General features: G+C 43.1%; 1 protein-coding gene across 1 annotated transcript in view; it reads left to right on the forward strand.

Moving 5' to 3' along the window:
* Positions 1–14,867: 14,867 nt before the first annotated feature.
* Positions 14,868–15,463, forward strand: part of grin2ab (glutamate receptor, ionotropic, N-methyl D-aspartate 2A, b) — a gene marked incomplete at its 3' end in the record, with an annotated part of 112,306 nt that continues 111,710 nt past the window's right edge. The window contains exon 1 of the mRNA XM_083925982.1: positions 14,868–14,997. Coding sequence (XP_083782108.1) covers positions 14,980–14,997 — 18 coding nt within the window. The 5' untranslated portion in view covers positions 14,868–14,979. The remainder of the gene's footprint in view (positions 14,998–15,463) is intronic.

The raw sequence follows: 15,463 nt of genomic DNA on the forward strand, positions 1-15,463 counted from the left end.
TACTCATTAAGGATTGATATTTGATATTGAATGGCAAAGGCATTTTTTGATACGTGATACTATGGAGACAATTCAGTCAGTGCCTAAAAGTATTGAAGTTTGGTACCCAGCCCTAGTTTCCACTGACGCAGATCTGGATTAAGGCCCAGAGGCAATCGCAGCAAAAGCAGGTTACACTAGTGGAGGATATATAGGTCAGCAACAGGTATGCACAGTCAGAAGAGGTGAACAAGACCAGAAGGGACCAGGCAGGCAGACAATATTCCAAAAACTAGATGTGGTAAGTGTCAGTCTGATACAGGAACTAAGGGTGCAATAAGCAATCTGGAAAGTAACTGGAATTACAAGGGAGGTAAACATATGGTGGGGTGATGGGGTAGCAAAGTATGATTATCAGGGATTGACTTATATGGATTTTTTTAGGGCTTATGTCGATACCAATTATCTTTTTCATCAGCCTTAACCGATGACAGATACGGACTGTCGATTTTCTTGAGCGGATATTTGGAGCCAATACAACTTTTGCTCCCTCAATTTACATCATAATAAATACACAATGATGATAACAAATGTTACGAGTCTCAATTATTTTAAAAAAGGAACATTTACTGAACTTAAAAAAAGGCATCTCCTTCAACACGGAGCTGCTTGTGAACGCCTGTCTGTAAATAATGCCGGGAAAAAACTATTGTTGAACGCAGCAGCCCGCACGATACATTCATTCATCTTCAACCGCTTATCCCGGGGTCGGGGTCACTGGAACCGATCCCAGCTGACATCGGGCGTGAGGCGGGGTACACTCTGGACAGGACGCCAGTCTATCGCAGGGCACATAGAGACGTACAGAGACAGACAACCATTCACACCTAAGGGCAATTCTTAGAGTAATCAATTAACCCCTGCACGCAGACACGGGGAGAACATGCAAACTTCACACAGAAGGGCCCAGGCTGGGATGCGAACCGGGAACCTTCTTGCTGTGAGGCGACAGTGCTAACCACTACACGCACCAATAAAACTAAACACAAATATCGGCCGATAATATCAGCCGGCCGATGTATCATCTATCACTAATGATTATGCAGGCACAAAGAGGGAAACTGGTGGACAGGTGGAGGAGGAATTGCAGTGTGTCAATACACTGCACTGTTTCTTCAATTTTACAGCCTTGAAATTTAAGTATCAGTATGAAAATTCTGGAGTGAGACCCAGAAGCAGAATCAATAGGTATGAGTAGCAAGAAAAGAAGAAGATTTTAGCAGTCAAAAGGCAGGATATAGGTCGGAAACAGGTTGGCAGCCAGTGGGGGCGAACAGAACCGAGGGACCAGGCAGGCTGCCAAACGTCCAAAATCTAGCTGAGGTCAAAGTCTCAAAATTGGGTTTTGTTTGTTAGAAGCTGAAGAAAACTGGCCTTGTGAATGTGATACTATAATTTTTTTCGAATCGTGAATTTGATGATAGATGAGGTCGGTGCATGTTGGTGCATGATGTTTTTTCATGGAAGATATCGTGAAATGTATATTGAATATATTCTGTGCATGTTGGCTCACAGTGACGTGGCTTCCTGAGACACTGAAATATGTCTGAATGTGATAAACTGAATTATTAATCAGATAAAGATGATTACCAGATGATATTATGGATATAGAAAGTACCAAAGTGATGAAAAAGCAGATCTACAATCAGATTTTTAACACAGGGCTGCAAAGGTAGAACAACAGGGAAGAAAAATCAGTTTTGCGTTGGTCTTATTAAGGACTTTCTTCTTTTGGTCAGGTATTAATGGAGGTTTTGAGTACCGTTCTTTTATACTAGTATTGTATCAAAGTTGGATCAAAGGCTTTAGATGCACTCCTATTAAATGCAGTGCTTAGTGTCAGTTGTTCTTTTATCTGTTTCAAATGGCCTTGTGTTCTGATTTGTACAGACTCTCTTTGATTTCTCAGTTGACTCTTGTATATTTATTAGTCATATATACATTTCTATTTAAAGCAACTAAACAATAGTTTGAAGGGGAGAACCGTGGACCAGTGATGCACTGAAACCCCCCCACATCCAACTCACTCTATGAGAAAGGCATTGGTCTCTCTCGGCTCACTGCTGCCCTTCAGGTCCCAATTGGCAACTCATGATGGTCAGTCCACCTACGCCTCTGAGCGTTATTGCCAGAGGCAGTAATGTACATGCAACAACAATCAGGATACAGAGGAGAGGGAGCCACCACATGTATTTCTTTAGCAAATTTACATATACATGATTGATTAGCATTAGCATTTTGTGAAAGCCGCAACACTTTCACTATTTTTTTCTGTCTCGCATGCTCCCCCTCCGCCCTCCGTGGGGAGAGCAAATGATTAGGTGTTGCCAGGAGCAGCTGGAGAAAGTCAGAGATAAAGTCAAGACACAGCTGGAGTGAGTTCACCTCATTTAGGCATGATACATTCACTTGTTCACGCACTCACAGACACATTTCCGCATATGTTGCAGTTTCACATGTGAATTCAGCCAAACCAATGACTTAATTGCTGTGTATATTCTGTGTGGGTGTGTGAGTGTGCGGAAATCAGCATGTTTAACAAGAGCGTTTACCAGCAGTGAGAGCAGCCCTCCAGTGACAGGATGTGGCTGTTAGAAACTTGTCAGATACGGGGTTGAGTTTCTAGTGGAAAATGTTTTAGGAATAACATTACAACTGTCCCAGTTATCTCCAATTTTGAGGCAATGCCCACTTTAAGCCTGGCACTTTCAAGCCTGTGCTGCAAGGGCACTTACTAAGATTATTGATCTTTGGCTGAATCCAAACCTCCGGACTTCACTGCACTTGCAGACGCGTGGACTTTGTAGGCACGTCTTTACTGTGAGTGCTGAGGGCTGTCTAAATCCACAAATCATCCAGTCCCACAAGGGGCTTCAAGCAGACTTTCTGCAGATTTCCAGAGAGTCTGCTCGGAGCGCAGACTTCACCCTTCACTGATTTAATTACCCACAATTCATTACAGTACAGACGTGACGTTGTAGTTTTTTCCAACTGCTGATAAAAATTGCAAAATGAACTTGTCATGAATTAGTAAAAATTATTACTGTTTGAAAATGTTACTTGGATAATGTAGGCCAGAAATAATACTTAACCACATCATGGTACAGACACACTGTAGAAGAAGACTATGGAGGTCATCAGCATGCATTTTATTGTTGCGGCCTGCCTTATAAAAGATGTGCAACGTAATGCCAAGTATATACGTACATGGCCGAAAAACAACAGGCAAGCTCTGCAGCGATCACTGTGTACGTGATTGCAGTTGTCGCTCAAATGAGCACTGAGTGAAGCTGACTCGAGGCCCATCTATCAGCGACTTTGCAGTCCACCGCCCTCGCAGACTTGATGTGATGACAGTGAACACATCACAATGCTTCTGACTGGATAAATATCTACAATTATAGCATTGTCAGAGATTGAACAAGAACCACTGCTCCATCAGCTGCTGCCCTGATCTTAACCAAATGGGTTCATCAAGGCGCTGTCAGAAATCTCTGCCAATTTACTATATAGTGCCCCATATTTACTGTCCACCATTTTATTTGAGTGTCAGAATTGAGTGTGCAAATTTCTATACTACTTTGTAGTGCCTTTCAACAGTCTCAAAATTACGGTTGACGATGATGACGACGATATGAAGTGTATAAAAATCTCAATTCAGTGCTCACCATTGAGTAAACCATTGAGTGTCCATTATATAGGGCAGGGGTGTCAAACTCATTTGAGTTCATGGGTCACATTCAGCCCAATTAGATCTCAAGTGGGCCAGACCAGTAAAACCACTCCAGCCAGATCTGATCTGCCACAGGGTTTCTCATTATCCTGTCGTTTGTCAGGGCACACCATTTCTGCAACCTTCAAACTCTTCAAACTCACCCTCAGAGTTTGGCTTTTCTGGTGGTGCACCACTAATCTCTGGGCTATAACGGACGGCTATTTCCTCATACTTGACAACAATTAATTTATCTTCTCCGTTGTCAGTTGTCCTCGCAGGTTTATTGTATTTTTCGCCACGATGAGTCTGATAGTGGCGCTGAATATTCCTTTGACACTGAAAGGTGCTGTGAACACACGACAGCACACTGGCTTCTCATATACCTCTCTAAAGCCTGTGAATATTCTCAATCGTCCAGGTCATCGTTATCCTCAAAGCAATTTCAGTCAAAAGCAACTGGACTTGGTTGTTTGTCTAGGAAGACGTTTCACCTCTCATCCAAGAGGCTTCATCAGTTCATGTACGCATCTGACCAGGACCAGGCTGGGACTGGACCAGGACCAGGCTAGGACTGGACCAGGACCAGGCTGGGACTGGCCCAACTAACTGGTGTGGAGATCCAGGTATTTAACCTCTCACAAGGCCGATGATGTCACTGAGACCCTTTGTGCTCCAAGTGCCAACGACCGTCGTTAGAGTGACAGTCGTGTGTGGGAAGAAACCAACTTCCCACAAACGGCGGTTGCTTTTGACTGAAATTGCTTTGAGGATACCTCTCTAAAGAAAAAGCAACTGATTCATTTTTCTTGTCCACTCTTCTCCTCTTTGACAAAGACATTTTCCATCAGTAGCTCCTGCAAGAGCAGTAGCCTTCACTTGACAGTGTTGACAGTGTCACATAGCCTGTATGTAAGCATGTGGGGTCTATTCCCGTGTTTCTGTAGACAAGTCAACAGCAAATGAATTACTTCTCTGCAATTTGCACACTTTGCAATGACATCCAGTTGGCCGGATTGACACTTTGGGGCGCCGGTTCTGGCTCACGGGCCATTCAGTTGACACCCCTGATATTGGGAGTAGTTAATGAGTGAACAAGGGAATGATTTCAGAAACAATCCAAGTCCAAAATGTGTGTGTTTACTACTCCACACAAACAATTACACGCACATTTAGTCATGTGAACAGTATCTTAGGTTTTAATTTTTCACTGTTTTCAGTCATAACCAGTGACTTTTATCTTTATTGTCAAAGAGATTGGAGCCACAATGTGACAGTCATTATTGTGCCGGGTATGGCGTAAAGAGGATAATATTGGCCAGTGGGCATCAAAGTACAAAGTGTCATAGAAATTACACAGCAGGTGACAAACACGTTGCTTTCCATGGGAGACAAATAGTCCCATTGCAATCATGTTTACAGTATGTGGCCTTCACTGATCGCATTGACCATTCCATATGTGCCAAGAGAATACTACAGTGTCACCTTACAAAGATGTATGTGTGTGTGTGTGTGTGTGTGTGTGTTTGTCTGTATGTGTGAGTGGAAGACTGCATGAGGTACCAACCCAACTTTCCCCCTTGTCGGTCCTTTAGGAGACGCAGCAGATGGACAATATCCTCGCAGAGCTCGAGTTTCCTCATTCAGGAGAAAAACGGCCCAAAAACCAGACTGCATGAGATTAGAAAATGACCAAACAGAGACTCAGGCTAAGACAGAGTCGCACACAAACAGATGCACACAAACACATTCAGTGTGAGGGCCCATTTGAGCAAATTACTTTTTACTTTAAAAAATAAATTATGCAGTGGATAAATAATCGAACAGAAATGCTATTTTTATAATCATAATTATTCATGTTTAATCAAGAACCTTATAGTTGCAAAATTATTTCATTAATAGGAAAAAAATATAGACTTATTATGTCATAATAAATATAACCCCACGGACTTCTGCCATATATTGTTAGTGATTGCCAGCAGGCTGCATTGTGACGTTATACAATTTTTCTCTGTTTATTTTTTAATCTTTTTTTCTGTTTTAATTATTTATATTAAAGATTTAAAGCGTACTCACAGGTTGATGCACAACCGTTATCTCGAATGCACCACACACGCATAATTGAAGGACTACATCACACCATGCTGTAAATACAACTGCAGATCATTTATTCCCATCCCGATCTCCAAAAGCCTCCCACTGGCCCCAACCCCCCACCGGCCATGAATGAAAAGGTAATAAAAAAAATGATATACATACATGCATCTTCCCAGCTTCTACAGATTGATCCACACGCAGACTTATCTATATTCATGTATGCATGCAGATGTGTCGTGTATACATCATCCATAGTTATCTACACATGCAAACATACTCTATATAGATGTACAGTGTCTCTGGGGACAAGGAAACCCCAACATTACTATTATTACTACATCACATCCCAAAGCAATTTCAGTCAAAAGCATCACATCATTTATTTTAGTTAAAATGTAACAGTTTTTTTTAAACTGCATTTTTTAGGTGTATCGGAGATACAGACAGGCGTCCACAAGCAGCTCCATGTTGTTGGAGACGCCTTTTTCAAGTTCTTGATTATTAAATGCTTTCAGTTCAATTAATTTATTTAATTTAATTTTCAAGCAATTAATATCCTGGTCAGATATTAGTTTGTTACTCAGCTAAAAGTTTATGCTTTTATTTGCCTCGTCTTGTATTGTTTTACCCTCACATCAAACTATTACACAGCATCAAGTGACCCTCAGTTCACCATAAAACCTCTTCTCCTGTTTTATAACTCTGTAACTCTGTGCACCGAAGACTAAAGTCCGTTTGTTAGAGAACATGTGACTGTGCAGAAGTTAACTAAATGCTTGCCCTATGATTACAAACTGCCTACCAAACTAAATAAACTCTGAAGTTTTATGTAGGAAACAACAACAATGTCACCATTCATCTGTTTGCTATATGCATTGAGGTCGAAAGGTCACACCCATATTAACTATCAAGTGTAAACTACTGTATAAAGAACACTGAAGTGTGTGTGGGAGAGTTACCAACATTAAAAGCTTCACAGCACTGCATAAACAAATTGTAAGCTAGAACTAACCCAAAGGTGGCTTTGAGTATTTTTGTTTAGATGTCTGTCCCACTCTGGGCGCAAAAGCATCCCAGCCATGTAGGATTGAATGAAATGTTAAAGGTGTGTAGTTAAGTTCAAAATGAAGACTGAGTTCAAAGATGGGTGTGGAATTACCAATAGTGGCAGAAGACACACCCACACACGCAGACACGCTCCTGGCCAGATTTGCTATAGCGGCTGGTGTGGTCTCTAGTTTATGTTTATGTCCCCTAAAATGTCTGACTATTCATGTTCTACTGCTGCATGTAGATGTCTGTGCACTTCTCTAGTATCTGAGATTCAAACGTACCCCAGACAAACTTGATTTGGTATGACACAGAATTGAAAGCCAAACGCTGTTTAATATGCAAAAGCCATACAATAAACCTGAAACCTTCAATAAAAGTCAACTACATTTACAATTCTGATGCGTCTGCTAGTCGCTGATTCTGGTGCAGGTCAGTCTCCTCATCTCAGTTTGTGTCTGACTAACGTTGGTTTCAGACAAGGCGCCCAAAACTAACATTGGCGCCGAAAGTAAACAGGCACTTCCATCTTCTGTGTGAACCCAGTGTGAGGCTCAAACATGCAACTGAATCTCTCCAATTCTAGTTTCTAGTCACTTTAATGTGGGGAAACCCATGTTAAACAAAATATTAATGATAGCAGAGTACTTTAACAAACTTTAAAAGTAATAACGTCTCCATGGATGGAAAATGATGACAGTATTTCAGGGTTAACAGTTCAATCCAATCCAATATCTTTGCCTCCAGTTCCATCAGGTACTTAATTCTCAATTATTATTTTTTTACTCTTTAAATAATTTCTCCTTCTGAGACTTTCAAAATACGAGAGCTGAGTCCCTCTGGTTCTTTTCGTACTCACAGAGGAGCCAATAACTGATCATTGTGCTCTTTATTACCCCGATATGCTGATGCCTACATCCTACCACAACATTCCCCACCACCAGGATAAAGACTCCATCAGCAGTTGGATGATGGCCAAGCTGGGAGTTTATGCTATTGTCTGATTATTGGATTCATCCCCATAATCGGGCATTATCCTCAGATAAAGCCTGTCCAAATCTAATCTATGTTTAATCAACAACACTAAATGTTTAAGCTACTCTGCTGATTGAAATCATTACAGGTACTTTTTGTTTTTCAGTTGTCGAGTTGTTTGTGTTAATGGAAAACAAGTGGAACGAGTGTGCTTGTGGCTTTTAGCTCCTAAAAGGGGGGAACCACAAAAATACATCATTGAAGTGGCATAGCTCAGCGGTAAATGTTTGCAGGTTCGCATGTTCAATCCCACTAACATTGAAAAACAAAATTCACAGTTCACAGTTTGTCCAAGCCTGTCATCGCAGACTAATGGCATGCAGACCAAAATACTTCTGGACGCAATTAGATAGACCTACAACCAATCAGAGCAACAAAAACGACCTAGCGTGAGTCTGGGCGGTGCTGGGCCCGTTTTGAAGCAGGGAAAAAATGGCGGCTAATCTTGATTCATTCTTGATAAACAGTGTCTGGTTTGACAGACTGATCTGAGTTCTGTGGGCATGATACATTGGATGGCGAACACAGTTACGTTCTGTAACTACGTACTGTAACTACATTAAATCATGAAGCTCCTCCGTCAATCATCATCTTAAACACGCCCCACATGAGATGAACGGTCCTGACTGATCCATTGAGGGACAATTCCGAATGTCGGAATGGGAGGGGTGGCAGACTGATCTACCAGAGCAAATGAAACATCAGCTCAACAGATCCATCTGGTTTCCAATCAAAGCTTTTCCCAGATTGAACAGCTAAAATGTTCTGTCAAACCTTTAAACATGTCAGTAAATCTAGAGGTCATACTGTGAGATCCCATCTGAAAATGAACAATCTTTTTTGTCTTTGCCTACAACATATTTAATGCCTCCTCTGGCTACGCTGATAATAGAAAGGCCATAAAAAGTTACAGCCTAGAGATGAGCCATTTTAAACTGTTCTGTTGACTGGGCCAATTAGTTTGATTTGGCCACAGCCTCCAACATTAAAACGCTCTATTGCACCAACTTCTTAGCTTAGCTTCTTCAACAGTGCCCTCAGTACCCAGCGTGCACTCTGAGCAACCCAAAAATGTAACACCCTGAATATATAAATGGGATTTCCTGTAGCACTGTGACTTTCCAAGCTGTCAAAATGGGTACCGGAGTGTGCCCTGGTGCTTTAAGTGCAAATTAACCAACACAGTCTAAATGTGTACCTCCCCAGATCAACTGGATGACATCATTTCTGCATATTTGTGTGTGTGTGTGTGTTGTGTGTTTGCTACTCGAGGTGGGTCACATTGAGTATGTGTACCCTCTACTTTTCTGTGTGCAATTCTGATGCCATGTTGCAGCAGTAGTTGAATACCTGGAGTAAAGGCTTCATGAAACCTGCAGGTTAGTTCCTGAGTGTCAGTGGAATAGTTTGAACGTTTGGAAAATATACTCATTCATTTAATAACAATCATACTATTTAAATATCTGTACAGCAATTGTGAAGCTGTAGCTGAAAAACTTAGCACATCGGGGAAATCCTGAGAAAAAATAAGAAAACCTACCGACCATCTTAATATTTAACACATTGTATTTTGTTTGTGCAAATCCGGGAACAAACTATGAGTAAAAACATCAATTTGTGGTTATATTCCAGACAATTTCATTCACCTTTTATTTCATTTACATTTCTGGCCAGGTGCGCTAACTCCTTTCAGTCTCCATAGGTTGGTTGCCGCGCATTATCAAGGAGACCCCAAGGCAGGAAGAAGTAATCTGGAACATACCCAACATGGCGATTTTACGCTTTGGTTTATTAATGGCTGTAGAAATGCGTTCATCACCATTGCACAGAGCCATGCTAGCCGTTTCCCTCAGTTTCCAGTCTTTGTGCTAAGCTAACCGGTGGCTGCAGCTTCAAAAAGCAAATGAGCGTATTTAAACAAAATTCACAATATGTCTTTAACACGAGTGTTGCATTTCTCTGTGTATTCATGCATATTTCTCTCAATTGTTTTATGACAACCCCAGGCTGAACCCTTTTATATGCATGGACATTTTGCATGCATGAATTTGCAAAGTCAAGTTAACTAAGTCCAATTCTCGTAATGTATAATAATATATTTGGCCCTAAATGTATTCAAACAATGAATTATTCAAAACCCTAATCTTGCCTGTGCGGACTAACTTAAAATACTCCAAAAATGCTGTGCCTTATTAATGAAGAAATTTTCATATTTAAGTATATTTAGTTCAACTATTTTGGCCAAAAGAGGTCCTGTTTTTAATGTTTAAATTAAGACTGACTATTTTCACAAAGAGCTGTCTCACTAAGCTTCAAAACTTCCTAAATCCTTTCTTGCAGTTAATTATCAAATTATTGACTGACCTTTTCAAGCTAAGGATAATTGCTAGTTTGGCCAAGTGAAAAAGACCCAGCAGTGCATCACTCTCAACTAATTGATTTGGCGGCTGCACTCGTGAACTTTTCACTGTGATCAGCACTGTGACAGGAAGTAATCACCTATCCGTTTTTTTGAGATGACTGGTTTTCAAAGGCGCTTATACATTTGAATGGGGTTGTGATTTCACTAAGTAGACCCCTGAGAGTCAGCCTAAAGCTCGCCTGAGATCTAACCACTACATACTGCCCCTGTCTGGCTGTAGGTAGCAGTGCCGTCTGTGGGAGAGCTCATTCCAGGTCACCCACTCTTTGTGGGCGAGAGAGCGAGAGAGGGTGGAGAGTGCAAGAGAGGGAGGGAGACAAAGTAAAAACGACAGACTAGAGAGAGAGAGAATATCTATAACTCGGTAAATGCCAGCTATCACACCGTTCTGTTCCAGATAGAGAGCCTTGAATAAATGTCTGTTTATTTTGTTGCCATTTATTGACGGAGTGATTCATTTCCTGAGTCTATATAAAGCCATGTACTGTAGCTACAATGCAATGCCTTTGCTCTGGCAGTGCATCAGTCGGAGAAAAGAAAATGAAGAGTCAAGATCATTGTATATAAAGACATTTATCTTGTATGCTCATCATACTTTCATCAGAGTGAATGCAACCCACCTACTTTTCTTTACCAAGCAGCTTACTTCCAGTTGCATAGAAACATTGCAGTGAATCATACTTTTGTGGATTTCTATTGTGTTTGCCTGTCAATCACATTCCTGGTGATTGTCAGATACGCCTGAGAGTGTGCTGGTATGAAGATGCCAATGCATTTTCAAAAACTGGTCCAGTCTGTTGCTACCAGTACTGCTGTGAGGTAGCTGACCGTGTGAGCGTGACCGGGTAATCAGGATTATGGACATGGTGTAACTGCCTCAAAATGTAAAAAAAAAGCATAAAATCCACAATGCTATTCTGGACAACCCATACAAATTGATATTTAAAATACAACCCAAAGTATGCCATCAGGTCTAGTTGTCATGGAAACAATGTGCTTCTTACTAAAAAGATTTTTAAGCAAAGTTGACAGTTACAGGCTTTAATGCACTATGCTTCAGTTAGCCGTGCAGCTAATTAGCAGCGTTTGCTTTAAAAGATTTCCTTATTAGTTTCATCAGCAGCATGCTGGCTGCAGCAGGGCTGCGCGTGCTGGGTAGGATGTGATCAGTGGGGCACTGTACTGTACATCGGTCTGTGAATGAGTGGCTGGCATCCTGTTGCAGTTAGCGTGGCCAGTTGTTTCTGAATGGGGACTTTTGGAGTCCAGCACAGTTCGCAAAACACAAACCATATGTATCTGGGTTGCGTGGCTTGCGCCTGTGCCAAAACAAAAGTGGTGACACTCTGAAAAAGTCAGTTACCATGGATACAAAATTGCCCACATCATTTTTGTCAGAAGCCTTGTGTAATCGTTTTCTCTTCCCTGTAATTTATTTATATATTTATTCATTTATTTGTTTATTTATCTATCTATCCATCTAGAGTTTGTCTGTGAGCCTGCCTGTCGGTTTCATAGTTGGAGCTGCTTTAATTTCAGTTTCCTTTTACGCTGATTCACTCCAGGAATATTGGAGTACTGGGCTTTAACTATTAACCGAACATTAGTGTAATGAGCGCTTGTCTGTAATAATTACAAAGACAAATAATAAAATACTTAGCACATTGTTGACGCCAGTGATAATTGGCCTCCCTTGTTTTTCAAATATTTTATAATATGATATGAGCTTTTAGCAACAGCCTCGTGAAATTTAATCAGACAGCAGAAATGAAGAGGTAAAGGCAGCCGGCTCTTCGGGGATTTTGGATGCTGGGAGCCAGATTTGAACCTGAGCTGAGTGTCTGCATGTGTGAGAGTGTCTGGCATCGTCTCTGCATCACGACATGCCCGGGTAACTTCTGTTCAACGTGCTGTCGGCCCATGAAAGATGTATGACGACTGAGCCCAGCGGTTATAAATCAGTTATAATAACAGAGACGCATTTTCAGAGAACTCCAACACCGTGATTGTCTACAAACTGGGCACAGCTGACTCAATAATCAGTCCAAGTGTTGTGCTGTGTGCACCAGATGAATGCATACGAAATGAGAGCGTATATGCGCCACCAGAATCCTGAAAAAGGTCAAGTCCCAGAAATTACTACAGGGAGGTATGCAGGCATGCAAACCCTTGAATGACATTATATTTACAGAAAAGGACAGCTTTTAAAAGCTTATTTACGGTGGCCTGGAGGAATGTATGATTATATTTCCTTGGAAACAGCTTAATGTTTAAATATAGAAAAAGACAAGATTAGCCATACTCTATTGGGTCTCATTGTTGGTGAACAGTCTAAAAAGTAAAGCCACTGTAAACCGCATTGCATGGCATTCTCTGCACTTCCCAAAGGGGTGTCCTGGGTTCAGCCTGTCCCAACAGGACGCCTCTAATGGGTAAATAGCAGCAGGAGGAGATGGTGGTGGGTGGGACGGTAGAAAGAAAGGCTGCGCTATTATATTTGGAACCCCAGGAATTTTTCCTCAAAAGAAAAGTAGACCACCATCCCCTCCTCCTGCTGTCTGTCTCCCTGTCTTTCATGTCTCCGTTACGCAAGCGTCTGTTTCTTTTATTCCAAGCCTCGGAGGCTAGGGCTCTGACGGAGGAGGATAGAGGACCTCAACAGGTGGAGATTTTTATTCTAGGGATAGAGGAGGAGGAGGTGGAGGAGGAAGAGGAGGGAAGTGAAGTGTTCCTTAATAATAAGCCCTCTGGTCTTCTTAGCTGTGCTGTTTTTTTTGTTTTTTTATGCTTCAAAGTGTAACTGGGCTCATGACAGCCAGTCCTAGTAGCTCCCCGGCCTGCTTACATGACCCCATGCACCATCTGTCTGCAGTGGGACTCCATGGGAACACTCAGAGGGAGAAAGCAGAGAGAGGCATGGAGGGAGGAGGGGGTTTGTCAGCTCTCCCAGAGGACCCCCTGTGCTGCAGTTTTGATCTGCTAATTATGTTTAATTGAGGCTGTGTAATTCACTAGCGTTGGCTCTATTTTCCCTTATCTCATCGTAGCTTTTAACAAACCCTGGCGCTGGTGAGGGAACATGACACATCAGCAGCAATAAACGTTTCGGTGCAGTCATTTTGAAGGAATCAGTCTTTTAATTTTGGAAGGGGGGGGGGGGGGTGTATTAGATTGGTTTACAACAGTTGAGCGGATATTGAAATGTTTTATCTGTGCGCAGTGGATGCTCTGAGGAGCGGAAGCGCGACGCGGTGACTTGTTTGACGCCGAGGCAATCGTCACGGCACAGCACACACACACACGCGCACACACGCACACACACACACACACGGAGAAAGAGATCCTCGCACAAAAGGGAAGGCTGTCCTCATTCACCGTTCACACTCATACCTACAAAAAGTAACGCACTATTATGCACCAAGTCATAAACGACGAATGATGGTGTGCGCCATTCCTCTCTGTGCGCCTTCTTTTTTGGGGAGAAGACACGTCAGGTGAAGCGACACGCAGAGAGACAGACAGTCAGTCAGACAGTCAGACAGACGGACAGACAGTGAAGACGTCAGTTTTAACGAACTGTGAAGTTGGAGTCGCTTTTTTTTTTTTTTTTGGAGGGCTAGACGTGGCGAAATGTCCCCACCGCGCGCCCTCGCAACTCGCCACATATCTTTTTGATGCTTTATAATAGGAAGATGAAGTCAGCCCTCCTTCCCCCCCCTTCACCACACCATCATCCTCGCATTCAGTCCCGCTGCCCATATGTTTAATTAACTAGGCTGATGTGTAAGTACCTTCAGCCAGCGAAGCGTGGGCGGTCGGGCTGCGGGGTAAAGAGACTGCCGGAGAATATTTCCTGATTTCTCTGCGTCCGTGCGCTCGTTCGGCTGCCGGCGCATCACCTCCGTCGTGCGGCGCAGAAAGCTACAAAAATAACTCGACCCATTTAAACTTGTTCCGAATTGTTCAGTGTGTTTTTTTTTTTTTTTTTGCTTTGGGAGTGCGGTGCTCGTGCGGAGAGCGCGCGAGGGGGAAAAGGAGAGGGTGAGTTAGAAAAAGAGTAAGGGAGAAAGTGTGCGTGTGTGGATATATATATATATATACGCGTGTGTGTGTGCGTTTTGATGTTATTTGTGACGGAATCCCCCCTTCAGTCTCCAAGAATCCGCGAGTGGTGCGAGGAGGAGGAGGAGGAGGAGGAGGAGGACAGGAGAGGAGGAGGCGCGCGGACCTGTCCACGAGCCACTGCGGAACGCGCGGGGCTGCCGCTGGAGATTCCGAACCAACGATTATTTTGGATTCTGAGTCTCACTGATCCCCGCACCTCAACGGCTCTTTTCGCCCCCTCTCTTTCCCCCGCCGGTGAATGGACGGTGTTTGACATCTTAACCGAGAGGAATACTACCTATCTACCGGGGGGGGTGAAGTGCTGGTGGAGGGGGGGAGGTCTTCAGAGGCAGACAGGTGGATTTATCCTTGTGGTGGTGCGTTTTTGGGGGGACTGGATGGAGGAGAAATTGATGGATTAATTTGACGGAGGAGAGTCGTATGTGATTCCCACTCCTGCCGAGGGCACCCGAATGGAGTAACAGGCTGCAATGTCATCTCCACCTGGCCGCCTGGAGAGATGTGTCACGGGAATGGGGTGAGTTGGATTAATTGGTGTTTTTTTTTTTTACTTATGTCTGAGAACTAACTCTCCTCTCGGAGGTGACGCGGATACTGAGACGCAATTGTCGGGGTTCAGCGGTTTAATATCTGCCGCACACTCACTCTCCTCTCAAAGTGGAGCAGCGGCGGGGTGGTGGGGTGGCTGGTTTGTGTTCCTCACCCCGCTCCTTCGTTCGTCCGAGTCCCCGACACACAACCTGCTGCATGCCCTACATAGACGAGCCCGGCACCGGAGAGAGGAGCGTGAGGGGAATATTTGCCAAGGAGCCACAGGCTGTTTTTAACGCGCTCTCTCTCCCTCTCTGACACAAGCGCGCGCGCACGCACATGCACACACACACACACACACACACACACACACACACACACACACACACACACACACACACACACACACACACACACACACACACAGTACCATTTTGTCTTCCTCACCGTCC

This window comes from Echiichthys vipera (genome assembly GCF_963691815.1).
Source record: "Echiichthys vipera genome assembly, chromosome: 2".
Lineage (NCBI taxonomy): Eukaryota > Metazoa > Chordata > Actinopteri > Perciformes > Trachinidae > Echiichthys > Echiichthys vipera.